This window comes from Ochotona curzoniae, unplaced genomic scaffold, assembly GCF_017591425.1.
Source record: "Ochotona curzoniae isolate NIBS_2020 unplaced genomic scaffold, NIBS_Ocur_1.0 contig_4105, whole genome shotgun sequence".
In the NCBI taxonomy this organism is placed as follows: Eukaryota; Metazoa; Chordata; class Mammalia; order Lagomorpha; family Ochotonidae; genus Ochotona; species Ochotona curzoniae.
In genome coordinates, this window is record NW_024466129.1 from 153,978 (window position 1) to 180,976 (window position 26,999).

Consider the following 26,999-nt stretch of genomic DNA (forward strand, 5'->3'; position numbering starts at 1 on the left):
AACTCCTCATCAGGCCCGCTCAGCCTGCCGCCCATTTCCCTAAGAACACACTGAGAGCTGCCTGCTGAACCCGTGTACGCGGCCTCCCACCAGATGCAGAGAACCAGGAAGGGCCCAGATTAAAGCTCCCAGCAGATGCAGAGAACCAGGAAGGGTCCAGATTAAAGCTCCCAGCAGATGCAGAGAACCAGGAAGGACCCAGCCGGCAGCTGAAGGAAGTCCCTCCGTCCGACAGGGGGCGACGTCTCCCTCGGCCGGGCCAGGGCCGCCACGGAGGCATCACGTGTTCCCGCCCTCTCCGGGCCGGAGGGCGGTCCCGCGGGGATTTGCCGTGCGTGCGCGGCGCCATGACGTCTTACGTAGGGGCTGGCTAGCCGCCATCTTGCTTCTTGTTCTCGCTCGCTCGCTTCCCTTTTGGGAAGGCGGAGAAAGTGCTCGGGCCGTTTGTGCATCCGCGGCGTCGGCTTTCGTCTGCGGCCGCGCCCGCAGCCCCTGGCCCCTTCCGTCGCTCAGAGCTCGCTTCGGCCTCCGAGCGCGCCGACCGGTAAGGAAGGCGCGGGGTCGGGGCCGCGATCGGGCAGGGCCAGCGTGGGGTGACCTGGTGCCCGCAGGCCAGGGCCGCCGTCCGGGCCCTTCGTTCCCCTCGCTCCGCGAGCGGGGAGCAGCAGTCAGGCCCGCTCCGTGCGTGTGCCACGCGGGGCCGGGGGACACTGCCCTGCGGCGGGGTGGGGAGCGAGGTCCCGGGGCTCTCCTGGGCCTCGCGGGCGGCATCCCGGGGCCTCGCGGGCTGCATCCCGGGGCTGCGTCCCGGGGCCTCGCGGGCTGCATCCCGGGGCTCTCCTGGGGCTTCGCGGGCTGCATCCCGGGGCTCTCCTGGGGCTTCGCGGGCTGCATCCCGGAGCTGCGTCCCGGGGCCTCGCGGGCTGCATCCCGGGGCCTTGCGGGCGGCATCCCGGAGCTGCATCCCGGGGCTCTCCTGGGGCTTCGCGGGCTGCATCCCGGAGCTGCGTCCTGGGGCCTCGCGGGCTGCATCCGGGGCTCTCCTGCAGAGTCCCGGGGCCTCACGAGCTGCCCCCCAGGGCCTCGCAGGACGCGCCGCCCGACTCCGAGGGAAGGCTGGAGTAGGCTGCTCGCGCCCTAGGCCGCTCCGTCCCAACCTGGGTGGTGATTCACTCCCGTTTCCTGTCTTGGAAAAAGCATTAGTGGCGTTTGGGTAAAGGCCTCGCTTTTTAGGGCTGAAGGAAACGGTCAACAGTGATAAAGACTTGTTGTCTTTGCACCAAGGGTCTGATTATTCTAAGGGAACATAACACTGGTTGTGTCTTAATCTGAGATCTTTTGAGGGCCGGGCATGCTTCGTGCTCTCCGGCTTCCAGCCCTACCCGGATTTCCGCACTGCCTGGGCTGCAGCTCGGATCCGTAGCCGCATACCTCTGGGCACTTGGAATGGTGCGGTAGGCCGCGCGGCTAACAGGAGCTTCATTAAGAATGCACCGGACTAGGAAGTGCTTAAGTCCTTGATAGCTTCCTCCTGCGAATCAAAATCACAGGGCAGTATTCAGTTGCCCTCCAAACCCGAGTCCAGGCTTGTTTTAATATAGTAACTTAGAGGCCGCTTTGCCAGGAGCCATTTTTAGGTGTGTGTCACAGGTGCGTTGCAGCATCCTCACTGGCTCACCCCAAATGCGTTGAATCCCAGAAACCTTGGGTAGAGATTCAGTTTTATTGTTTAGCATGTAGTTAGGTAGTTATTCTCTAGTGATGAGATTTTCAGAATACAGGCCTTCTGAGGCTTTGGTGTTGTTGTTTCTATTTCGTTTGCTGAATTTGCATGTAAACTGACCTTTTAGTGTGTGCTGAAGGGAGCAATAAAGCTTTCACATCTGTTATCTGTTATTGTTGCTATTTCATGAGCTATTTCAAATGCTGTTATCAAATGATTTTACAAATTAGACTGAAATCTGAGATTAATTTGACCAAGGTCACACAGCAGCTACTGGGTCAAAACCCTGTGTCACCCAGGATGAAGCCTCAGTCCATCAGGTGGCCTTCTTGTTCTCTGTAACTTGGTAAATGTAGCACCTAAGGAAGGGTTAGGGCTTCACTTGAGTTTAGGAACATTGTTGCATGCTAAGGTTAAAGTATTGCAAGGGAAAGAGATGTGTATGAAGAGCTTGTTAATTGTTCTCACTACAGGTTAAAAAGGCTAATATTGGAATTCAGCAAATCTGCATATTCTTAGAATGCTGTCTGCATGTTGGATCCTCCAATTTTTCCCCTCCCTGCTTTCCCAGTCCTCTTGACATTTACAAGCTAGGTTTGGTTTATTAGACATGGCTTCTTCATGGTGCAAAGTAAATGTTCCTGGATAAAAATACAGACTGACTTGTTCCAGCCCCTAGTTTCCTGCCTTCCTCACCACACCCTCTCACTGTCCTGATTGGTTCTCCTCCCTGCATCCTACCCCTAACACTGCTTCATTTTGAAATTCAGTTGGGTAAAGTATTTGAGCCAGGGATAAATAAAATGTTACAATGTTTTTACAGTGAAGAAAATGCAGAAAGTTTTGTGTGAGTTATGAGTAAAGTTAGCTTTCATTAATGCCATTGATGCATTATTCAGAAATTGCTGAAGATCAGCAGTGTTCTATGACGAGGTTAACCTGGGTAAATTTCCTTTGTATGTCTTCCCTTGAAAGGCTAAGTATAACCCTATTTTTTTTCCCAGGCAGTTTTATTTCTAGTCCTTATTATGCCCTAAGTTAACCGAATGCCAGTCATATTATTGGACCTGTGCCTGCATGTATTTGCTGGCGATTCTAGTCGTGCAAAGCCTGTCATTTAATTCCATGGGTCTGAGGGTACTCCTGTCACTGCTGTGTGCTCAGCCTTAGTTGGTGCTGCTAGGGCTTAGCATTAAAGGTGCTTGCTCTGTCACAGCACACAGGATGCTGCTGGTTTGTGTACATAGCACCCGGCCAAGCAGTGTTTGTGTGTACTGTGTTCTGATACTAGTTTGCTTTTCTGTAATGTTAGTGCTTATTTGTCGTTTTGCATAAAGCTGGAGTTATTGTGTCTTGAATGAATGAATGTTGGATATGTGAAGAAGAGACCCAGAACTAAGTCTAATGAGAGTTTTTTTTTCCTGTGTTTTTCAAAAGGCAGAGTTATCACAGCTGCTGGACCTGGCCTGGGCCAACCCAGGAGCTTCATCTAGATCTCCCACGCGAATAAAGGGGCCCAAAGACTCGGGCCATCTTCCGCAATTTTCCCAGGTGCACTGACAGGGAGCTAATTTGGAAGTGGAAAAGCTGTGGAATATACCTCTGTATAAAAAGAATGCTGATTAGTGAAGACTAGAATTGATGAAGGCCTAGAATGAAATATATTGCTTAAACATAAAATGACAGCATTACCAAAAAGTTAACAAATTAAACTCTTTTTTACTTTAAGATTTGCGTAATTTTATTGGAAAGATAGATGTACAGAGAGGAAGCTCTTCCATCCACTGATACACTCCCCAAGTGGCAGCTATGGCCAGAAGGTCCCAGGCTTTGGGGTATTCTACACTGCTTTCTCAGGCCACAAGCAGGGAGCTGGATGGGAAGTGGGGCTGCTGGAATGCAAACCAGCGCCCGTGTGGGATCCCTGTGCGTGCAAGGTGAGGTCTTTAGCCACTAGGCTACCACGCTAAGCCCACAAATTATAGTCTTAAGTATACACCTGGGACAGCCATTTTCATAGTGAACCACAAAGGAGTAGGTTATTTAAATGAAGGAATGTAATATTTAGGACAGTGTAAGTCAAGACCAGAAATGAGTAAGAGACAAAAGTCACCACAGAAATCAGGGTAGGACAGAATAATCTAAAAGAAGATTGTGGAAGAGCATGTTAAAAGATAGCACTTTTGGTGCCAACATATCAGTATCAAGTCAGAATGCTGGTTCAAATACTGGCAACTTCTGATCTGGTTTCTTGGCAATAAAAAGAAGATGGCGCCTGTCTTTGGCCTGCCCAACCCTCACAGTTTTGATCATTTAGGAAGTGAAGCTGGAAAATCAATCTCCTCTAATTTTTTTTTTTTTAAAGATTATAAGCGCCAAATGTAGCTGAATTTTTTAAAAAATGTGAGAAGTAGACTTCTAATTTGGTAGAGACATTTTGATAATCATAAAGGAATTTTTGGTTAAGTAATGAAGATGAAAGGTTGATAGTCGGGGGAGGATAAGTAAAGAGACCTTGGTTTTAGGCTGTGTTGAACACTCTGGTTTTTGTCACTTTTGGGTCATGTGGTGCTGGTAGCTATTAATTTTGAGGCTGGCCATTGACTTGGGTGTTAGATAAACTTCTTCCTGTTGGCCAATCTCAGAACTCTTGCAAGGAACACACTAAGTGTGATTGTGTATATCTTTTCAATTTAGTCTTTTGATAATCATGTAATACCAAAGAGAAAATTAGGAGAGCGCCAGATAGATTGAGTCCTTGTAAAGCTGCACGATTCCCTTCAAATCAGCATTTCCTTTATTAGAAGCAGAGACAGACTAGGCGAGGCAGAGGTGCCATCCACAGGCTCACTCCCAAATGTCTGCGGTGTGGGTGGCAGAGACCCGGCCACTTTGGGCCTACTTCCTGCAGGTTGTGCATTGGCAGAAAGCCGGAAGTAGGATCAGACCTGGACACAGACTTGGGCACTCTGATACAGCACAGTGTCCTAATTGGTGGGCACTCTGATACAGCACAGTGTCCTCTGGGCTAATGCCTGCCTCCCAAAGTTTGAATCTTTGAGAGTACACCCCTAGTGTGGCTGAAGAATGAATATCTAGAGAAGTGACTCCTTCCTCCATCTTTCGCATTAATGACCTAACAGTACAGGCTGTTTTGCAGTTGGGGCAGTGCACCAGGGGGCCGTTCTGAAGGAGGCAACAATAAGTAAAACTCATGTCATTTCTGCTTGCACAGTTGTGCTCTCTCGTCTAGGTAGGTCTCCTAAAGGAAATTGTGCTGCCACCTCTTCCCTCTCCTCTGTAGTATTAGTTCTTCTCCAAGAGGAGTGCCTGCATTTTCCTAGACTGATAACAATTTGCTGTTTGCATAAAGACCCTGTGTAGAATCATAAATGCGTTGAAAGGTCTTAGAGGAGATGTATTAAGTATTCGTTTAGGAGGAAATAAAAGATAATTAGGAAACCATATGTCACTAAGGAACAAAAAGGCTTTGAAATTTTTACTTAGGATGGCATAAGTGGTTGAAGAATATGGAATTTCTATGTATGCATTGTGTTTTAAAGATGAGTGTTGTAGCTTGCTTTTTTTTTTTTACAGAGAGGGAGAGAGACAGAGGAAGATCTTCCAGCCAATGGTTCACTTCCCAGGTGGCCGCAGCAGCTGGAGCTGAGCCATTCTGAAGCCAGGAACCTCTTGTGGGTCTCCCACACAGGTTCAGGGTCCCAAAAAAGTGGCCGTGGTCCTCGGCCACTTTCCCAGACCACAATCATGTAGCTGGGTGGGAAGTGGAGCTGCCAGGATTAGAACTGGCGCCTGTATGGCATCCTGGCACATTCAAGGAGAGGGTTTTAGCCGCTAAGCTATCACACCGGGCTCATAGCTTCTTAAATATTTTTGGTAATTCATAAACTTACCTATTCTACATAGTTTATTAAATCTCAGAGGAGGGGACTATAAAACCACTTAGCACAATTGAAACTTCTAACTTTTCAGTATCAAAATGTAGAATTGTGACAATATGGCTGTTATAGGTGGGTTTGTCTTTTTGTTTTTAGAGGTTCTTCAGCTGAGGGGGAGAATGACTGGAGATGTTCTGTTCCACAAATGGCCTTGAGCCAGGGCTGGACCAGGCCAGAGTGCAGAGCCAGAAGCTCCATTCTGGCCTTCCGTGGGGGTGACAGGGCCATTATCCACTGCCTTCCCAGACACATTGCACCCACCTGACTAGCAGCCTCAGATCTTGGTTGAGAGATTAGGAAAATGGTTCATTCATATTATTTTGCAGTTGTTTATATATGTATCTTCATTTTACTTTTCTGTTTCGTGGTTCACATCTTTTGCATAAGCCAGAGCCAGAAACCAGGTGTCGCATAGTGGGAGCCCAGCCACTTGAGCTGGCCTCCATTACCTGCCAGAATTCCATAGTAGAAAGCTGAGTCAGAGATGGAGCAGCAAGAACTGTGACCCAGCACTCAGACAGGGTGTGAACCTGGCCTGCCTCCACAGTACCTGTGTGAGTGTAAGTACGTTTAGATTTGTGCAGCTTCCACCATACTTGGGATACAGATTTTAGAAAGATAAAACATCTCCCAATAGTAGAATGGGACTCTTCTGTTGTGAAGATGGGGAAAGTTGTTATTGTGCAGAACGATTAAATGGGGGTAGAAAAGGTAGGAATATGTACAGCTGCTGATTTGGTTTCCTGACCAAAAGGGAAGAAAAAGCATCTTTTTCCCCCCCTCCTTTTGAAGTTTTGCTTCCTTACGTGAAAGAGGCACAGAAGAGATGCGCTACTATACTGCTTCAACAGCGTGGGCTGAGCTAGGCCAGATCCATGGAGGGGGACTTCTCTGCACATTCCCACATGCAGCAGGAAGTTGGAGCACGGCAGAGCAGCTGGGACTCAAACCCGCACTCCAGACTGAAGTGCCGGTGCTGTGTGTCTTTAACAGTGTGACAGTGGCAGCAGATTTTCTTTTTAGTTCTATTTATGAGAAACTGAAACCTGACAGTAATGAAAGTAGCCACACAGTCTTAAGACCAGCAGTTCAGTGCTGTAAGACTTGGTGACTTGGAAATATTACTAGCCAGTTCTCTACTTTTTTAGTAAGTTTAAACTTTAAGCAATTTTTCAGTTATGTAAAAGTTTTAGAAGTAATGTTGAATGAGCATGTTAGAAGGAATATTTAATTTTTTTTTCTCCCATAACATAGCATATCTACCTTGCAGAAAAATAACATTGACTAAAACTGAGCATTCAGTTTGTTAGAAGCATATTAGTTTTGAAAATACTAATTGTCATTTAATAAGCTCTTCTACCACCTGTACACTATTATAAAAGCTTTGTGTATATTTTGTTAATCAAAATTGCAGTAGTATTGGAGGAGAAATTATAGCAGAGAGTGTGACTTTGTTGAGACTAAATACTTTACCTGTTGACATCTAACTAGTACATGTTAGAACTATAATTTAAGTGCGATTTTTTTTTTTGTAAGTTACAGAATAGGGGTGTACATTGAGGTCTTGGCTTTTCCCTTGCTGGTTCACTGCCCCATCCTTGACTCTCGTGGGTGCTGGGCCATCTGCTGCTGCTTCCCCAGGCCTGTTAGCAGGGGTTGGATTGGACTTGGTGACCATTTGGGATGCTGTGACACAGTGCTGGTGCCTGGAATCAGTTTTAAGGGAAATGGTTGTGTTCAGGGAACACTTACAAATACATGCAGTAAGCAAGGTGATTGCCAGTCACCTCATTAGGTCAGTTGTGGATGCAACAGTTGCACTTTACTGTATTTCTTCTGAAAGTTCTGCTTCAGACTTTCTTAGCCCCTGAAGCTTAATTCACAAGTTTCAGTTTCTAAGAACATACTGAGTCCCCTTCCACCATTCTGATTAGATCTCCCAACAGATTTATTTATATTGCACTTTATTTTTTTAAATGACAATTTTAATGTTTTACTGTAGTGCTGTTTATAGTGGAGGCCTTGAACATATGGTGGTATTCTTAGCTTTACTTTTATAGCAGCAAATGTAATCTTAAAACTGTTTGATGTTTTTGACTCAGAAATGATCAAATGTTTCAAACGGTAAATGTGCCAGTTACCCTGATCTGATCATTTCACAGTGTATATGTGCTAAGTATCACTCTGTGTTCCATGAGTGTGTACAGTTATGTACATTAAAAAGTCAGGAATTTTCAGCTCAGCATGATGGCTCAGTGGCTAAATCCTCACCTTGCAAGTACAGGCATCCTATATGGACACCAGTTCCTGTCTGGCTTCTTCAGTTCCTATGCAGCTTCCTGCCTTTTGCCTGGGAAAGCAGTGGAGGGTGGCCTGAAGCCTTGGGTCCCTGCACTCACCTGGGTGACCCTGAAAAAGCTCCTGGCTTTGAGTAGGGTCAGCTCCATCCACTGTGGCTGTTTGAGGAGTAAACCAGTGGATCAAAGATCTTTCTGTTTCTTTCTCTCCATAAACCTGATCTGCCTTTCCATAAATAAATCTTTTTAAAAACTAAACATTTAGGGCCCAGCGGCGTGGTCTAGTGGCTACAGTACTCGCCTGGAACGCGCCGGGATCCCGTGTGGGCGCCGGTTCTAATCCCAGCAGCTCCACTTCCCATCCAGCTCCCTGCTTGTGGCCTGGGAAGGCAGTCAAAGATGGCCCAAAGCTTTGGGACCCTGCACCCACGTGGGAGACCTGGAAAGAAGTTCCTGGTACCCGGCTTCGGATCGGCGCAGCACCGGCCATTGCGGTCACTTGGGGAGTGAATCATTGGATGGAAAATATTCCTCTCTATCTCTTCCTCCTCTCTGTATGTCTGACTTTGTAATAAAAATAAATAAATCTTTAAAAAAATAAATAAAAATTAAACATTTAGAAACCTTTCAGTGTTACTCTAGGATTTAGGATTACTGCATTTAGGATTTTAGCAGAGTTGAAAGAGATTTTAGTGGTTGGCCATTTCAATTTCTAAGTAAGAATTACCTAATTTTTTCAAAAGATATATTTATGTGAAAAGTAGCATGTGAGACGGATCTTCCGCCCAGGTTCATTTTCTCAGGTACCCACAACAGATGGGATGGGCCAGGGGCAAGCAAGGGGCCTGAGCTCCCTGGACCTCCCTTGAGGATTCAGGGGTCCCGGCACTTGAGCCATCATCTGCCCTCCAGGCACATTAGCGGGAAACTGATTTTAAAAAGGAAGTGTGAGGACTTGAAATGGCCATTCTGAATCCTGATGTTGGGTGCTGGTATCTCAAACAGTGGTCTAAACAGCTGTGCCACATCACAAATTCATCTGCTTTGAAAACTCAGAGGTTTGAAGGGAAGTGAGCCTTGTTTTCATGACTTAAAGTTGGTGGGTGCCAATTGAATCAGAAATAGTGGTGGTGCTTCAGTGGCAGATAAACACTGTTTGTGATATGAATGGAGTGGTATTGTCTGAAGTTACTATCTGAATTCCATCAAATGCCACCCCTTAACCCTGGCAGCTTAGTTCTAGGTGACCTAATAACAGAAGATTGCTTTTCATGGTTCTCGAGGCTGGGAGAGTGAGGTGCAGGTGCCAGCATGGGTGTTTTACCCTATTGCTGCTGAATATGCTGAGGGAGTTTGCTCCTGCTTCTCACCGTATTCTTTGATGGCAGTCAGCTTTGATATCCTTTCTGATAAGGACAGTGATCCCGTATGACCCATCTAAACTAATGTTCTCTGGAGACCCCTGCAGAGCTGTTGAGGCCTTGGCGTGGTTTGTAGGACACAGATCTTTGCATCAGCACCTCCCTTTTAAAATCTGTCAGGCATTTAGGCTTTTTCATCATTGTACGTCAGTTGATATTTCTAACAATCGATTGGTACGTTTGTTCATTCAGAAACTGCACTTCGTTGGTAAGTTTTATTCCATAACAGGATAAAAAGGGTTTTTCTTTTAATTTATTTGGGTGAGAGGGAGGGGGGTGGACGTGAGTGTTCACTCCCACGTGCCCCAGATGGCTGTGGCTGGGCCCACAGAGCTGGAAGTGCAGGTCTCCTCCATGGGTGCCAGGCGCCCGTCGTTGCTGATTCCCGGCTGGAATCAGGACGCTGGCCCCTCTCTGCTGAATGCACATCTTTACCAGAATAAGTGCCGTTAGTGGAAACTGGGGTCGTTTACATTCCTCTCAACCTTCAATGCTCTGTTATTTAGTGTTATATATTTTTTAATTCTTATTTTTTTTTTTTATGAGGTCATCTTGGGCACTGGCTTTAAGGTCAGCATGGGTCTTGTCTCCACCACTTTCTGACTATCTGTTGTAGCCAGAACAACTTGTGATTGCTTTATGTGGAGGCTTTGATGACTTTTTAAGCTCTTAGTCCTGTTTAGTACATTTCACATCTTGAGAGCTCTGATTGTCTTTAAAAAATAAAAAATTACCTTGATTGCTAATTTAGAATGTATAGAACTTGGATCTGCCAGAAATGGGAGAAATAAATGTCAAAGATTACTCAATTTTTAAATTTAGGGGTCAGGAAAATGCTTATGGGAAAGTTGGGAGAGGAATGTAGCTGTAGCGGGGAGAGCAGTTTTTGGTTTTGTTTTGTTTGTTTGTTTATGACCCGTCCTTTTGTGATCATTTATAAGCCTTGGAGACGAGTCACAAAGGCAGTGCAGAGAATTCCTACGGTCCTCCATTCAAATTCCCCATTGGTTCATATTTTACTTATTTCCTGTCATACTACTGTTTTTGGTGTCTGCTCTTTAAAACCTGTCTTCACTGGAAACCTCATTCAAGCCTGAGGCTCCTATGCCTTCAGTTTTCTAACTTAGTACATTTCCTCCCATTGCTTTTAGTGATTGAACAAAGTGCAGTCTATAGCGATTCACAGTGTAAACTCCACAATCACCATTGTTATTTTAGTATTACTGAAACCATTGGTTCCCTCTGCTCACCTCTTCATTCCATTCATGCTTGGATAAGAAAATATCTGAAGCTAAGTCAATTATAAACAATAGAAATATATTTTTATGCATCTGAAGACTGCAAAGTCCGTCAGCACCTGAATCTGCTTTGAAGACGTGATAGAAATGCTTAGCTGGGTTCCTTCAGTTTGTGTGTGAAACTCTTATCCTAGTCAAGGATGTTCAGAACCCCCACAGCCTCATCACTACTTCGTGCAGGGGACTGGGTTTCAACATGAATTTGGAAGGGGCACAAACATTCAAATCATTGCCCTGCATTCTCTCTGCTTTCGACTTCAGTGGAGCTTTATTCCAGGCATTTCTCCTGAAGGGTCCTCATCCCTCTTTTCCTTGTTAAATATTTATTTGAAAGAGTGATTCTCCAGCCATTACTTCACTCTCCAAATAGCCACAATAGTCCAGACGGGCCAGGTGGATGGCAGAGCAGCCTTTGAGCTGTCCTTTGCTGTTCCCCTGGCTGACGTGTGAGGGGAGTGGACAGCTGCTGTGAGAACACGAAGCCCTCCCCATGTGTGTCTTTGATGGTGTTTTAATTTATGGAGATATGGCTCTTAATTTTTAAATTTTCTGATTTACTTACTTCTGACTTCTTTTACATTGTTAGATGCTTTGGTAATAAAAAGACTTAGTGGCAGCACTTTTCTCCCCTAGATTATGTCATTATTTACTTTGTTTTGACATGACGTACTTTTTATGATGAGCACTTTGGGTTTTGGGTTCTTCTGTTATAGGGAAGCAATTTAATTTTTAGTTGATTCTTTTCTACATTAATGGTATTGTGTAGTGCTTAACTTCATGGCCAAAAGAATCTTAACTGTTTTCTTGTCAGTTGCAAGAACAAAGCACCTCTGCCCCAGAATTACTGCATTATTACATTATTATCCCTTATCATGGCTACTGATTTCTCTCTGCATATTTTGCCCCAGGCTGTTTCTCATCCTGCCATCACCTCCCCCTGCACCCTCCATTCACCTAACACAGTTTGTGTATTTGTCTCTCTTGCTGTCTCCACCTCATCGCATCCCTTGGTCATTCTGTTCTTTGCCTTAGGTTTTCCTAATAAATATGTGTGATAAAAGACAAGCAAAATATCTATAGAGTTTTTTTAAATGAGTAGTTTTACTGAGTCATCCTTTATGATAAAGGACACTTTTAAGGTTTGCTGTTTGACATTTTGATTGGTGCAAGGTCCACAAGTTTTACCATAGACTGGAACACAAGTGAGTTACAGGCAGAGGTTCAACTTGTTAGGCCAAAATGCTGAACCATGTAGTATCTCCTTTTTAAACACTGAGTGTTGTGCAGGGAGGAAAGAAGCCATAATTCTGTATTCACTGTCAGTGAGCACTTAGAGTGGTTCCATATTTAGGCTATTATAAATAATACTACATTGTATGTAGGGGCTATGAGGAGGGATTGTATGATTATGTGGTATTTTATTTTTGATGAGTCTGTATTGCTTACCATAATGGCTGTACTGATTTATATTTCTTTTGTTGTTGTTTTTTTTTTTAAGATTTATTTTTACTTTTTTTTTATTGGAAAGGCGGATATACAGAGAGGAGAGATACAGAGGACGATCTTCCGTCCAATGACTCACTCCCCAAGTGAGTGCAACGGTCGATGCTATGCCGATCCGAAGCCAGGAGCCTCTTCCGGGTCTCCCACGCGGGTGCAGGGTCCCAAAGCTTTGGGCCGTCCTCTGCTGCTTTCCCAGGCCACAGGCAGGGAGCTGGAAGGGAAGCGGGGCTGCCGGGATTAGAACCGGCGCCCATATGGGATCCCGGGCGTGCAAGGCGAGGACCTTAACCACTGCGCCAGCACGCCGGGCCCTTCTTTTGTTGTTGTTAAAGATTTATTTTTATTTGAAAGTCAGATATACAGAGAGGAGGAGTGACTGAGAGGAAGAGCTTCCATCTGCTGATTCACTCCCCAAGTGAGCACAATGGCTGGTGCTATGCTAATCCTAAGTCAGGATCCAGGAAGTTCCACCAGGTTTCCCACGCGGGTGCAGAGTCCCAAGGCTTTGAGCCATCCTTTACTGCCTTCCCAGGCCACAGGCAGGGAGCTGGATGGGAAGTAGAGCTGCCAGGATTAGAACTGGCGCCCATATAGGATCCCGGTGCATACAAGGTAAGGACTTTAGCCACTAGGCCACTCCACTGGGCCCACTGATTTATATTTCTATCTACAGTGTGCACAGGTCATCTTCTCATCCTTGCTAACACCTTTGTTTTGTCTTTAATAGTAAGCCATCATAATTGGTATGTGGTGATCTTATTGTACTTTTGATTGGCATTTATCCAGTTCGTAGTATTAAGCACCTTTTTATGCATCTTTTGGCCATTGTTTTCTTTGGAAAAATACCTCTTCATATACTTTGCCAATTCTAAAGCATTTTTTGTCTTGTTTTTGCTGTAGGGTTAATAGCCTTTTAATCTTCTGTTCTATAGGTTATCTTTTCATTTTGTTGATTATTTCATTGCTGAGCAGATTTGATTTTGATTTTTAATTTAATGTAATCCCACTTGTTTATTTTTACTCTTTTTTTTTAAGATTTTTTTTTTTTAATTGGAAAGGCAGATATACAGAGAGGAGGAGAGATACAGAGGAAGATCTTCCGTCTGATGATTCAATCCCCAAGTGAGCGCAACGGCCGATGCTATGCCGGTCCAAAGCCAGGAGCCAGGAGCTTCTTCCGGGTATCCCACACGGGTGCAGGAGTTCCAAGACTTTGGGCCGTCCTGGACTGCTTTCCCGGGCCACAGGCAGGGAGCTGGATGGGAAGCGGGGCTGCCGGGATTAGAACCGGTGCCCATATGGGATCCCGGGCGTGCAGGGTGAGGACCTTAACCACTGCGCCATCGCGCCGGGCCCTTATTTTTACTCTTGCTGACGAAACTTTTAATATGATATCCAAAAAGCCGTTGCAAAGGTGAATTTCAAGGAACTCTTCTGCTGTCTTCCAAGAGTTTAGTTTCAGGGGTTATATATTTACCTTAGGTCTGTAGGTCTGTATTGGATTCAGTTTTGTTTCATTAAGTTTAGGTTTGGCTTTGTGTGTTGTACAAGGATATAATACCGTTTGTGAGCATGTGACTATCATTTGCCTGCACCATTTTGAAGAGCTTGTCCTTAACCCTTCTGTGTGTTCTCATGGACTCATCTGTGTTGCCTTGAGACTGTTTCCTTTCTCACCATTCTGTTTCATTAGTCCGTGTGGGTGCTATTTTGGTAGTGCCATAATACTATCTTGTCTGATGTGATGTATCCAATTGTGTCTGCTTTCTTCCTGTCAAGATAGCTTTGGCTGTTTGGGGTGTTCTGTGGTTCCATAGACATGTGAATTTTCGGTTTTGATGAAAAATGCCACTGGAATTTATTTTTTTAAGAGATTTATATATTTTTATTGCAAAGTCAGACATACAGAGAGGAGGAGAGACAGAGAGGAAGATCTTCCATCCGATGATTCACTCCCCAGGTGAGCACAATGGCTGGTGCTATGCCGATCTGGAGCCAGGATCCAGAAAGTTCCTTCAGATCTCCCACCTGGGTGCAGGGTCCCAAAGCTTTGGGCCATCCTCGACTGCCTTCCCAGGCCTCAAGCAGGGAGCTGGCAGGGAAGTGGAGCTGGCAGGATTAGAACCGGCATCCATAGAGGATCCAGGCACATTCAGGGCAAGGAGTTTAGCCACTAGGCTACACCGCCGGTCCCGCTACTGGAATTTCAGTAGGGGTTGCATTGAGTCTGATTATTACTTTGAATCGTGAACATTTTGTTTTGTAAAAGATTTGTTTACTAATTTGAAGAGCGGAGTGACAGAGATCTCTCATCTACAGATGGACTGCAAATTCCAGGAACCCTAACATACAGGCTGACCTTAGCTGTCTTCTCAGACTGACACTGGCAATGGGATGTGGGTTTCCCAAGCAGCCATTTAACAATGCTCACCTGGCATGTACTGGATCACATATGGGAATTGGTTCATGTTCCGGCTGCTCCACTTCCATCGAACTCCCTGCTTAGTCATGTGGGAGAGCAGGTCCAGGAGAGACCCAGAAGAGCCTCCTGACTCATGATAACCTCAGCTCTAGCTGTTGGGGCCACATAGAGAGTGAACCAGCGGATAGAATATCTTTCTGTCTCTTTTCTCTGTAAATCTAACTTTCCAATAAAATTAATAATTTTTTAAAAATCCTGTCTCAATTTAGCTTTTTAACAACAGTTTCCATTTTAGGTTAAGAAAAATGTTAGATGGATTTTTCTGTTAAAATGGTGTTAGTTGTATTCTACTTAGAACTGAACCTATTCAAAACAAAACTATATATGCAGTCAGATACAGCCTTCAGGAACCATAGTACTGTCTGGAAGTAAGAAATTTGAGATATTTGTTTACCACTGAAGCCAAAATAGTTGCCAAGACGTGGCTGTGGCTAGGAGAACCTGTACCAAATCAGGCTTCCACCACTGCCGAGTAGTGGAGAATCCTGGGCTTGTCCAAGCCCAAGGTCTGAGAATTTTCCTCCAGTGATCATGCTGTCTGGACCTTGGACTGCTCTGGTCATGGTCGGGATCGTGGCTCCGCCCATCAGCACCATGTTGGTGGGCAAAGTCCAGGTAAGTCTGCTAAGAGGTGCGAGTGAATCTCCCAGCCACCGACATGTGGCTGGGAGAATTTGCTGGGCCAGGCTTTCCGCTGGGGATCCTAGCTCCCCGTCCACTGCTGCCATGGTTCCAGTCATGTTTGGCTGGGCCATGACACTAACCAGCATGTGAGAGAACCAGTTCTTGGGGGGTAGATTTTGTGGGGGATTTGTAGGCCCAACCCTGTGGAAATACAAGTCCTGCTGGTTCACTTAATCGTTGCAGAGGTGATGGGCTAAGCTAGGTGTGACCACAGACCCCACCGACACTCATGGGTAATAGGGCTGGAAACAGGCTGAGCAGATCCAGGCTGCAGCACCCACATGTGGATCCTCAAACAGGGTGTGGGATGGGCTGGGCCACAACATTCACCAGCTCATTCTGAGGCCAACATGGAGGAGCAGACTATGCTGGGCAGGGGCCTAGCACCTGCTAGCATGTGTTGAGATCTGGGTCTGGGAATGTGCTGAGTGGGGGAACTTGGGAAACTCCCCTGTTGGGGGTCTTAGCTCCTGCTGATGGCTTTGGAAGAGAGCAGACTGGGTGGAGCCAAGCAAATCTTAGCTCACCAGCAAGTGCAGAAACCAGGCTGGAGATCAGGTCATGCCAGGCTAGGCTGTCACACCTACCAGATTGTATGAGCCAGGGATAGGAACAGACTGGGAGCAGGCCAAGCAACAACTTCCAAAGGCAAAGGCCAAGACAGATAAGGGGCTATGTCCGGTTGGGTTAGAGCAACCACTGGGACGCATAAAAGATTTATGGCTGGGAACAGACCTGACTGGAGAGCTAAGGGGATGCCCTGGCTGGGTTGTTGGTCCCACCGGTGAGTGCAAAGGCCAGAGTGGGGGTTATTATCTGGTCTGGACATGGCTGCAGTGTCCCTCAGCACAGGTGTGTACTGGATCTGGGATATGCCAAACTGAGCTAGACTCCAGTACTCACTGATGCACAAGTGTGGACTGGGGCTGGGTTTACCATACTGGGCTAGACTCCAGCAACAGTTGGGTGTTCGTAAGGACCAGTGTAGGTATAGGGCAGACTAGGCTAGGTCTCTGCCCCCTGCTGAGCCTGCATGTGGACCAGGCTTGGCTGGGCTGGGTTGTAATACCCAACAATAAAAACCGGAATGGGTTGAAGGCCGGTCAGGAAAGGCTACTGTTTCTGCTAGGACAGGAGGTGGACTAAGTAAGGCTGGCCCACGGACCCACTGGTAGGCACGAGATCTGGCACTAGGAGAGATTCTGATGGAAGAGCTTGGGGAACTCCTCTGTTGGGACACACTACCTGCAGGTGAGTGCAAGAACCATGATAGGGTGCAGCCTGGACCAGGCCAGGGAATGCTACTGACCAACATACATTTTGGCATAGTTCAGGGGCAAACCAGGTGGGCCAGTTTATATCACCCACTGGCAAATTCAAGCACTAAATTGAATGTGGGTTGTGCAGGTTGGGTCACAACGCAAGCCAGTTCACATGAGGGCCAGGACCGGATGAACTGGGCTAGGCTACAGCACCCACTGGCAAACGTCAAGGTGAGGCAGGTCGTGCCAGACTGGGTTGCAGCACTCAAGCAGCACACATGAGACCCATGGGGGCAGGAGGTGAAGCCAGTAGGAGGAATGTGGAGGGCTCCCCTGTTGAACCACCACTCCTACTGGAGAGCATGAGTTGGGCTTGGGGATGGGCAGGGCTACAGCATCTGTTGGCCTTATGTGTCTGGATCAGGGGAAAGCCAGGCTGGGTTGACTGTTCCTACTGGTGCAAGCAAAAGTCAGAGTCGGTGTGTGTTGGTTGGGTTTTGCCACATCAGGTGGCAGGTGCTGGCCTGGGGAGTAGGTGGGGGGAGGGTGGGTAAAATCTGTGAAGTTAAACTACAGAACCACCTGGAGCATGCAGGATCCAGGAGTGGGAATGGGCCCAGTAGGGAAACAGTGAGTACTTCCCACTTAGGTTGTCACTCTGGTGAGCGTGAGAACAGGACAGGGCGGATGTGGCTAGACAGAGTCTAGCTGGATAATGCAGCTGGTTGGGTTGAATTAGGCTTCAGTGCCCAGTGACGTGTATGACGTGTGAGACAGACAGGACAAGTCTGCTGTACATACTGGCAGGCTCGGGAATCAGTGCAAGGGGCAGGACTGGTGGAGTTATTGCAGGCTGGTTGGACTAGGCTACAACTCCTGCTAGCGTCTGTGAAGGCTAAGTGTGGTGGGCAGGATCAGGCTGGACTGCAAAACCCACTGATTTGTTTAAAAGACAGAGCTGGAGACAGAACTGACCCAGCAATTGCAACCACCAGCATGTGCGTAAGCTGATTGGGCTGACAGACTGTGCCAGACTCTGCATTGGCAAGCACACGAGAATCAGGTTTGGGGTCAACTCAGATGAAGTTTCTTTGAAGATCCCGCCAACTGGACTCAGAACCCCAACCATAAAAAAGAACTGCAGGTTCCATGGTCAGACTGTGGAGTGCATGTGTCAGAGCTGGGCCTCTTTGTGACTTGGATGGAGCAGTGGGCAACGTATCCAGGTGCACATAGAGGATACGGTAGTCCGTTGGAACCTGCAAAGGACACCCGGTGCCACAACAGAGGATGGAGGACAGTACAAATTGATCAACTACCCCAGCCAAGTGTTGACAGTGAATTACTGGGCAAATGAAGATTCCAGGGTGAACTATGTCAACCAGCGGATTCTGGAGAGATTTCATCATGCTTGGAGTGGCAGTGATTCAGAACTACTGAACTGTTGAACCTCAAGAGCATGACCCTGGGAGCATGTCCCACATTGGGGACCCTGGCTGGTGTCAGGTTGCTGTCCTCCATCCCTGGGTGCTTAGGCATTTGGGAGGCTGGGTGTGACTTCTCTCCTTGTTCTCCTGTTCCCATATACAAGAAGGAAGCAAAGAGAATATGGAAATGGTGATCTCAGCCACCTTCCTGTAGCCCTTGAGCCTAATCAACTAGGTAAATATCCACGTACAGATAGAACTATATAATTCAGATATGAGATATGTGGGTATTCATTATAATTTTAAAAAAAAATAGTTGCCAAATTTCTACAGAGAAGAGTTTATATAAGAAGGGGAAGCATGGACAGAGTTGAGAGCATTGGAAATGAGTAGATGGAATAGGAAGAAAGAGAATGGTGAGTTTTTTGGTTTTTTTTTTTTTTTTTTTTTTTTTGGTTTCCATACTAGAATCTCCTGGAGGACTTTCTTGCTTGCTTGTTTTTTGAACAAGGGAACACCGGTCTGCGGAGTTGCTTCACAAATGCCTTCAGACTGATTTTGCTTAGAATCAGAGCTGGGAGCCCGAAACTGCCATGGGGCTGACAGGAGTACAGTCACTTTCCAGAGTCTACATGAACAAAACTGGATTCAGGAGGTAGAACCAGATATAGATACTTCAATGCCAGGCGGGACACAGACATCAATTGCTAGGCTGGGCTTCTTTCTCAGATTACTTATTTAAAAAATAGGTGTAGCTGTTTGCAGTAAGTTGTTAACAGATAATAAGATAGTAAATTTCATGAGCCTTAGAATCAAGTCAGAGTAAAACAGGTTCCGTGCTCAGATTTTAATTCCATTTGGGGTAGAGCCTTATATTTGCCTTTCTAATGAGTTTCCTGATGACACCTAGATCTAGTAAAGTGGTAGAAGGAAGAGAGTATTAGTACAAATATGAATGGGTTTATAGATTTGCTCTTAAAAGTGAAAGTATGTAGCTTAAAGATGTTGCTCCCTTTGACAGAAAAAGGGTTTCCCAATAGTGATGGGGTTAGAAGTTCTAAGATTTGGTAAACCCTAGCCATCAAATAAGGGTTAAAGAACAAGTTGCCTTTTTTGTTATGATGTTCTTTTATTTGAAAGACAGAAGGGACAGTGTGTGTGTGTGTGTGTGTGTGTGTGTGTGTGTGTGTGTGTGTGTGTGTGTGTAAAGATCAGGTGAGATCTGCTGGTTCTTTCCCCACATGACTGGGTGTGGGCCAGGAGTGGGGACTTCCAGTCTCCCATATGGATAGCAGGAACCCAAGTACTTGAATCATCACGGCGGTCTCTAGGTGTTAGCAGAAAGCCTACACTGAAACAGACAAACTGGTACCCCAAGCATGAGCACCAGCACCAAGCAAGCTGTGTACATTATATACTGTGTCACAGGACCAGATTAGCTCTCTCTTGATAATGTTAGTTCCTTTTTATTTTACCCAATAGGAAATCTGTTAGTCTTGATTTTATCAAATAATGAGTATTTACTATCTTTATTATTGCAGGTGAATACTCCTATATCTGTCCCAAATCAATGCTGAAGATGAATTAATAGGATACATTCTAGGAGTTTTTTCCTTTTCACACTATAATTATTAGCACTTTTGGTATATAATTAATTAATTTTAGTTCTATATGGTAAAAAGCTATTTGTGTATTAGTATACTTATTTTGGTTGTAAGTGAATCCTTTTCCAGCTTAGCTCAGTGATTTGTTAGAAATGTGTACTGCCTTAACAGGAGGTCATATGCACAGAGCAGAGGGGGACCCCAGAGTGGAGCAGGAGGACAGGAGTGGGCTTGTATCCCAACCCTGGAGACTCCTGGATCCTCACCTAGGACTATCAGTACGGGCGCCAAGGATTATATCCCATCTGTCTAGGAGACCACGGGGAATTGGAGCGCCCTTGCAGGCCGAGAATTCTGAAGTCGCCCAGATCCTTCCTCACAGGATCTAATGTCATCGGAACAACAGCCAGGAGCCCTGAGCAGTCCTCAGAAACAGAATAACAGTAAAATTCCTTTGGGACTCAGGAGGGGAGCTTTCCCTGGTCCTAGCCCAGTTCCAACTTTGGCTCCCCATCCTCTCGCAATGACCATCAGGGTTGCTCCGGAACCCCCCTAAAAAATCAGATCAAATAAACAGAGACCAATAAGGAAAGCTTAAAACGGACAGGAAACAGTCAGTTTGGACTCCCATACACCTAACTAAGTAGGACACAAAGATTAGTTACCCCTCACTAAGGTATTGAAGATTTCTTTGGCCTAAAGTGACTGGATTCCTGGCTCTTGGTGGTGGCATGCAGGTATTTGGGGTGTGAATTGTATGTAACAGTTTGTGTCCATGTAGCGTGATTCCTGGCTGGGATGCAGTCAGCACATGCACAGTCCGTAGATTTGACTCTGCATTCGTCCGTGACATGCTTACTCGGGTCTGTGCTGTGCATCACTCCTCAGCAAGGCTGTCTGTGATAGAGTTAGCTGCTGCGCTTCTCCAGTCTAAACTCCCAAATAAGCCCTCGTGCAAAACTTTGCTAAATGAAAGGGAAATGGTACAAGATGATTTTTGTATCCCTTTTTATTTATTTATTAAAATCTTTTTTTTTTTTTTTTAAATATGAGAGGAGGCAAGAGAGAGCAGCTACTAATTCACACCCCAAATACCTGCATGCCACCACCAAGAGCCAGGAATCCAGTCACTTTAGGCCATCACCACTGCCTGCTAGGGTCTATGATAGCAGGAAACCAAGGGGTCAGCCGAGGGATCAGTCTTCAGTATTTGTGAAGAAATATTTTACCCTTTATAGAATAAAGAGGATGCATTTCATACACCTTTGTTGGGGACAGGCTGCCTGAAAGTACAGATACATCATTTGTAGTAGATCAGTGGTGCTGTCATATGGTTGGATTCTGTGTGTATTGAGTGATGATGCTTGTAGATTCAAGCCAGTTAAATTGAAAATCGTGCATCTATTCTAGAGATAACTGTTGGAACATTGATCTGAGCATGAATTATAACCCGCATTTTCTAAACTAGCTTCAAGCTGTCAGAAACCATAAATAATGCATGCATAGCAATCTATTAATTTTGTGCCATGTATTAGCTGTTGGAATTTTGCAATATTAAAGACAACTATGAAATCTGCTTGGGGTGTTTTTTGTTTTTTCAATTTCTGTTTGGATTTACTGAGTTTTTAGTTACTAATAAATTCTAAAGTTATTCTTACTTTTCTTTCTTAGGTGCATCTTAAAGACTGGTTTTAAGGGGTGTGGCAGGAGGCTGTGGACTCGATGAGTTTCTACTGAAATGTCGGAGAAGTCAGGCCAGAGCACAAAAGCGAAGGATGGGAAAAAATATGCAACACTCAGTTTATTTAATACTTACAAGGGAAAATCATTAGAAACTCAGAAAACTACAGGTGAGTAAAATGAAGTGGCTCTTTACTGAGCTTGGTGTTCTGTAACTGCTAGTGTGGGAAGCCAACTTTACTGCAGTTGTGCGCGTGTGTGAAATTTGTTTAAAAGGTAAGGAGATTACAGAGATACGCTGTGTATAGAGTGGGAAAAGAGGGAGAGAGATGTCTCTAATTTGATCTGTGTTTGCCATTATCTGGCTTCTGGTGAGCCTGGAAAGGGAGTGGTTGTAGTCCTCCAGTCCCATGTGAGGGGGAATGGACAGGTGGGCAGACTCTTACATGGGGAGGGGGTATGACTTTAATTATTGAGTCTAAGCTTGCTGCCTGCCTCTTCCATTTCACTTCCTCTTGAGATTTCCAACCCCTGTCCTTAGGCGTTGCTGAGGGATGTAGGTTCATTTCTTCTAAAGCCATTTCCTACCGCATTCCTATTTTTTCTGGCCTTTTAATGTATGTGCACATTTTTCACGAAATCTGAATCTTAAACCTACCCTTTCATGAAACCATTTTTTAATATCTTGTTTTTCCCCTGTGTCAGCACAAAATAACCAGAAATATATATACTTTTAAGAGGAAAACTTGAGATTGTTAGGTGCAATGCCATGTTAATACTTAGTGCCTTTTTAGCAATAAAGTCCTGTATTTCTTGTATGTGTGTTTTAAGATTTTTTTTTGGAAAGATTTATTATTGAGAGATGGAAGAGATCCTCTGTCTGCTAGTTCACTGCCCAGAGAGAGAGCTCAAGCTAGCCTGTCCAAAGACAGGAGTCTTAAGCTTCTGGATCTCCCATGTGGGTGCAGGGGCCTGAGGGCTTGGGCCAGTCTCCTGCCCTCCCAGGCACATTAGCAAGAGCTGGTTGCACAGAGGAACAGCTAGATCAAACCAGTGCTGAAATTGTGTTGTGCATGTGTAATTTAATTTAAAATTCTTACTTTAAGATGTTTGGAATAATCATAATAACAATTCTGTTAATTTTCTAGTTGCATATTTATTTTTCTCTTTCCCTTTTTTTTCTTAAGATTTATTTATTTTTGGGCCCGGCAGCGTGGTCTAGCGGCTAAAATCCTTGCCTTGAACGCGCCGTGATCCCATATGGGCGCCTGTTCTAATCCAGCAGCTCCACTTCCCATCCAGCTCCCTGCTTGTGGCCTGGGAAAGCAGTCAGGGACGGCCCAAAGTCTTGGGACCCTGCATCTGTGTGGGAGACCCAGAGGAGGTTCCTGGTTCCCAGCTTTGGATCGGCGCAGCACTGGCCATTGCACTCACTTGAGGAGTGAATCATCGGATGGAAGCTCTTCCTCTCAGTCACTCCTCCTCTCTGTATATCTGACTTTGTAATAAAAATAAATAAATCTTTAAAAAAACAAAGATTTATTTTTATTGGAAAGGCAGATTTGCAGAGAAGACAAAGATCTCCCATCCAGAGCCCAAGCTGGCTGATCGGAAGCCAGGAGCTTTCCACACGGGTGCAAGTCCCAAGGCTTTCGGCCATCCTTGACTGCTTTCCCAGGCCATAAGCAGGGAGCTGGATGGGAAGTGGGGGTGCCAGGATATGAACTGGTACACGTATGGGATCCCAGTGCATGCAAGTGATTCTTTCAACTCTAAGCCATCCCGTCAGGCCTGGATCTGCTCATTTTTGTCTTTTTCTGTAACATGTGAAGAATGAAATGGCTAGTAAGACAGATGTTCTAAGAAAGTTGATGTTATCAATCTTTTAGTTGCAGCTCGACATGGATTACAAAGTCTTGGAAAAGTTGGTATTTCAAGGCGCATGCCTCCACCTGCTAATCTCCCAAGTCTCAAAGCGGAAAACAAAGGCAATGATCCTAATGTGAACATTGTACCTAAAGATGGCTCAGGCTGGGCATCAAAACAAGAGCCACACGAAGAAGAGAAGTGAGTCAAAACTTGGAATCCTTCCCTCTTTACAGGAAGTTTCTGTTTGGGCACCTACCATGTGCTGGGTGCTTGGATCTTTTTTAAAGTGTCTGTAATAACTTGATTAATGTTCATGGCTAGGTTTAGTTCAGCATTTTTGTTTGCTGTGGTAAAAGAGATGACAGAATTGTTCATCAGATAGCATGTATGAGGCCCTTTCCCCTCTAAATATCACCAAGCCAGATGTTCTCTTTCTAATATGGTGAGTAGTTAAACTCTTTTTTTTTTTTTTTTTTTTTTTGTTAAGATTCATTTTACTTTTAATGGAAAGATCAGATTTACAAAGAAAAGGAGAGACAGAAAGATATTCCATCCTCTGGTTCGCTTCCAAATGGCCGCAATGGCAGATGAGTCCATCTGAAGGCAGGAGTTTCTTTTGGGCCTTTGACATGGGTGCTGGGTCCCAAAGCTTTGGCCATTCTCTGCTGCCTTCCCAGTCTATAAGCAGGCAAGCTGGATGGAAAGTGGAGCAGCCAGGACAGGAACCAGCACCCGTATGGGATGCCTGTGCTAGCAAGATGAGGAGAATGTCTCTAACATTGAAACTTCACAGACCATATTCAGTAACCAGGAGTTAACAAAAAAGCTGGGGTAGAATAGTTTGTGTCTTGATCATCATTCAGCAGCTATTTAGCCATCTGTGTGTAGATGAATGACTTAGCTAAATCAAAATAATTTTATGTTTATATTATTTGGAAGAGAAAAAGTGAAACAGATTTCTCTATCCACTAATTTATACTCCACATGCTTACAACAGCCAGTGCTGGGCTAGGCTGAAGCCAGGAGCTGGGAATTCAATTCAGGTCTCCCAAACCAGTGGTAAGAACCCCAGTTCTTGTGTCATCAACCACTGTCTCCCGGGTATGCTTTAACACAAAAGCTGGAATTAGTAATAGGGCAGGACATGAACATAGACACTCAGGATATAGGCATCTTTTCCAAGCAGCATCTTGACCACTGTATTGAGTGCCTCTCTGTGTGAGTTAACTACCTTTGCATTTTTGAGCATTGTCTTATTACAAAGGAATATGTACTACAGACCTTTTATAAATATTTTTTACTCACTGGGTTGGATACTAATGTTAAGCTCTGCATAACCTCAGTGAGTGAACGGGGGACCCTGTCAACATGAAGGACTTCCTTAGTCTCAACCCTTAGATGATTCTGCCAGTCTAGGCTGTCTATCTGCATATGCTGTTATTCTAATTATAATGTTCACTTCTCCAAAACATTTTTTCATAGCTATATTTAGTAAATGTCTTTAAGGTAATAATAATGATAAAATCAGTAGAAAACAAAAGTTGCTATTGCATTGAGTTATTTAAATGTAGGATGAACTCCAAAACAGCCATACTTAAAGGAATGCTTCAGAGGGGAAACATTTATAAAAGATGTATTTTAGTAAATATTTAGCCAAAATAATTTGTACATACATTCTTCAGTAATTTTATCTATTTAAACGTAACAGTATCTGAAGTAACAGAACCTATAAATAAATATATTTATATATTTTATTTTATTTTTAAAGAACGCCAGAAGTGCCACCAGCACAGCCAAAACCTGGGGTTGCAGCTCCCCCAGAAGTAGCACCTGCTCCCAAGTCATGGGCCAGTAACAAGCAAGGCGGGCAAGGAGATGGTAAGTGGCCATTGGCTGTTAAAACTCATAACCTCAACAGTTACTGAGCAGCCACGCAGGAGATAAGGGGCTGACTGCATTTACATAAGGGTAGGAAACACAGCGAAGATAAATTCAGACCCTAGAAAAGAGTATTCTAAAGCAAAATCTCTTAGCTTAAATAATTTCAGAATCAGAAACTATGTAAGGTGCGGTGACAGCAATTAAAAGGGGCATCTTTAAGATTCCTCTGTCATCTTCTCCTTCCTGTTATATGTACAGTTGAAGTCTATACCTGTAGTAGAACTCTACATTGTGTAGATTGCTTTGAAAATACAGTGTTCATCTGTTTATACCACAGTCTCCTGTTTGAGATGTGCTGTTGTTATTGGGAAAAGATGAACATAAAACGTCAACCCCAAGGAATGATTGACTTCTCAACAGAAGTTAATTTCCATTCTTACACACAACAGAAAATTTCTATAAAACAAAATTCACAGTCGGTCTAGGCCCTCAACCTAATAAAAGTAGCTCTTTTAATTTGTATAAGTTATAAATAATGAAAAGTAGATAGCTCAAGTAGATGGATACTGAGATGCAATCTCTGTCTCCAGGAAAAAATTTTTAATGAGTACATGTTAATGTCACTTTGCAATTTGCAGTGTTCATTCATTCCTAGACTCTGTTTTAGTGCTATAATTTGAACTAATTCTTAACTGTTTTAGCAAAGAAACCTTATGCTTATTCAAAATGTAAGGAGTTATAATAAAAGAAAAACATTTAACTCCTCTCTTACCCAGTTATCTTAAATAATTCTCAAGAATGGTATCTGGTGTAGTTTCATCTAGATTTTATAGATTTTTATCTCCTGGCTGTTCATTAGATTTCCAAAGGATTCTAGAAATGCAAGTGTGTGGCTGTGAATAGTTACTATAATGTGGGTGAATTCAAAAGAAAAGAGGCAGAGAGCTCTATCCTGGGGGGAGGGTTGTTTTAGTTATCTGTAATATAAAATTTGCTTTTATTTATTTATTTATTTTGATCCATAGGAATCCAAGTGAACAGTCAATTTCAGCAAGAGTTTCCCAGCCTGCAGGCAGCTGGGGATCAAGAAAAGAAAGAAAAAGAATCGAATGATGACAGCTACGGACCTGGACCCAGTTTACGCCCACCAAGTAAGACTACGTTCTATTTAATGGAAGTACAGAGGAAGATCATGTTGTGTTTTAGTTTGTGATAGTACTTTCTGATTTCTATTATATTTATAAATTGCCTAGTTTAAAAAAGACTAGTACTGTTTCTTGCTTGCTACTCAACCTAAATTTTTTTGTACCAGCAGTATCATTAGAATTAGAAAACTTAGAAATATGAAGTTGGGGGCTTATGGTGTTAAGCTGTGGCCAGCAATCCTGGCATTCCAGGTGAGTGCCAGTTGAAGCTAATCCAGTCCTTGCTGATGTGCCTGGGAAAGTAGTGTTTGTGCATCAGCTGCCCACATACGGGTCCCGAATCACGCTGCTGGTTCCTGGTTTCAGACCGGCCCTTGCCATGGCAGCTAGTTGGGGAGTGAATCAGCAGGTACAAGAGCTTTCTCTGCCTCTCCCTTCCTCTGTAACTCTTGCATTTCAAATAAATAACTCTTTAAATTAACAAAAAAGAAATTTTGCCTTTTATTCAATGTCTTACTCTATCAAAAGCTATCTTTTAATAACATACCAAAATGACTAGGGACATCAGAGGTTCCATTTTGAGCATGCTTTTCTGTAATACATATTTATTTGTAAATGACAGTGACTCACTTATTTCCTTCTTATATTCTGTTTTTCTGTGCTTGCTGAGCTCAAGCTAGGAAGCAATTTCGAAAAGCGTGTTAATTTATTTAAAAGGTGGAGTTACAGAAGGTGATACACAGAGAGATAAGATATCCTCCATA

The 26,999-nt window shown here is 44.5% G+C and overlaps 1 protein-coding gene across 6 annotated transcripts in view; it reads left to right on the top strand.

Moving 5' to 3' along the window:
- Positions 1-366: 366 nt before the first annotated feature.
- The window catches only part of PRRC2C (proline rich coiled-coil 2C), a 76,814-nt gene continuing 50,181 nt past the window's right edge, over positions 367-26,999 (top strand). For 4 of the 6 annotated variants that reach the window (XM_040984246.1, XM_040984247.1, XM_040984249.1 and 1 more), the window contains exons 1-5: positions 367-544; positions 21,332-21,510; positions 23,230-23,407; positions 24,978-25,087; positions 26,116-26,241. In XM_040984246.1, coding sequence (XP_040840180.1) covers positions 21,399-21,510; positions 23,230-23,407; positions 24,978-25,087; positions 26,116-26,241 — 526 coding nt within the window. In that variant the 5' untranslated portion in view covers positions 367-544; positions 21,332-21,398. Of the gene's footprint in view, positions 545-5,894; positions 6,243-21,331; positions 21,511-23,229; positions 23,408-24,977; positions 25,088-26,115; positions 26,242-26,999 lie in introns of those variants that run through there. The other 2 variants (XM_040984250.1, XM_040984245.1) reach the window with 2 other exon arrangements.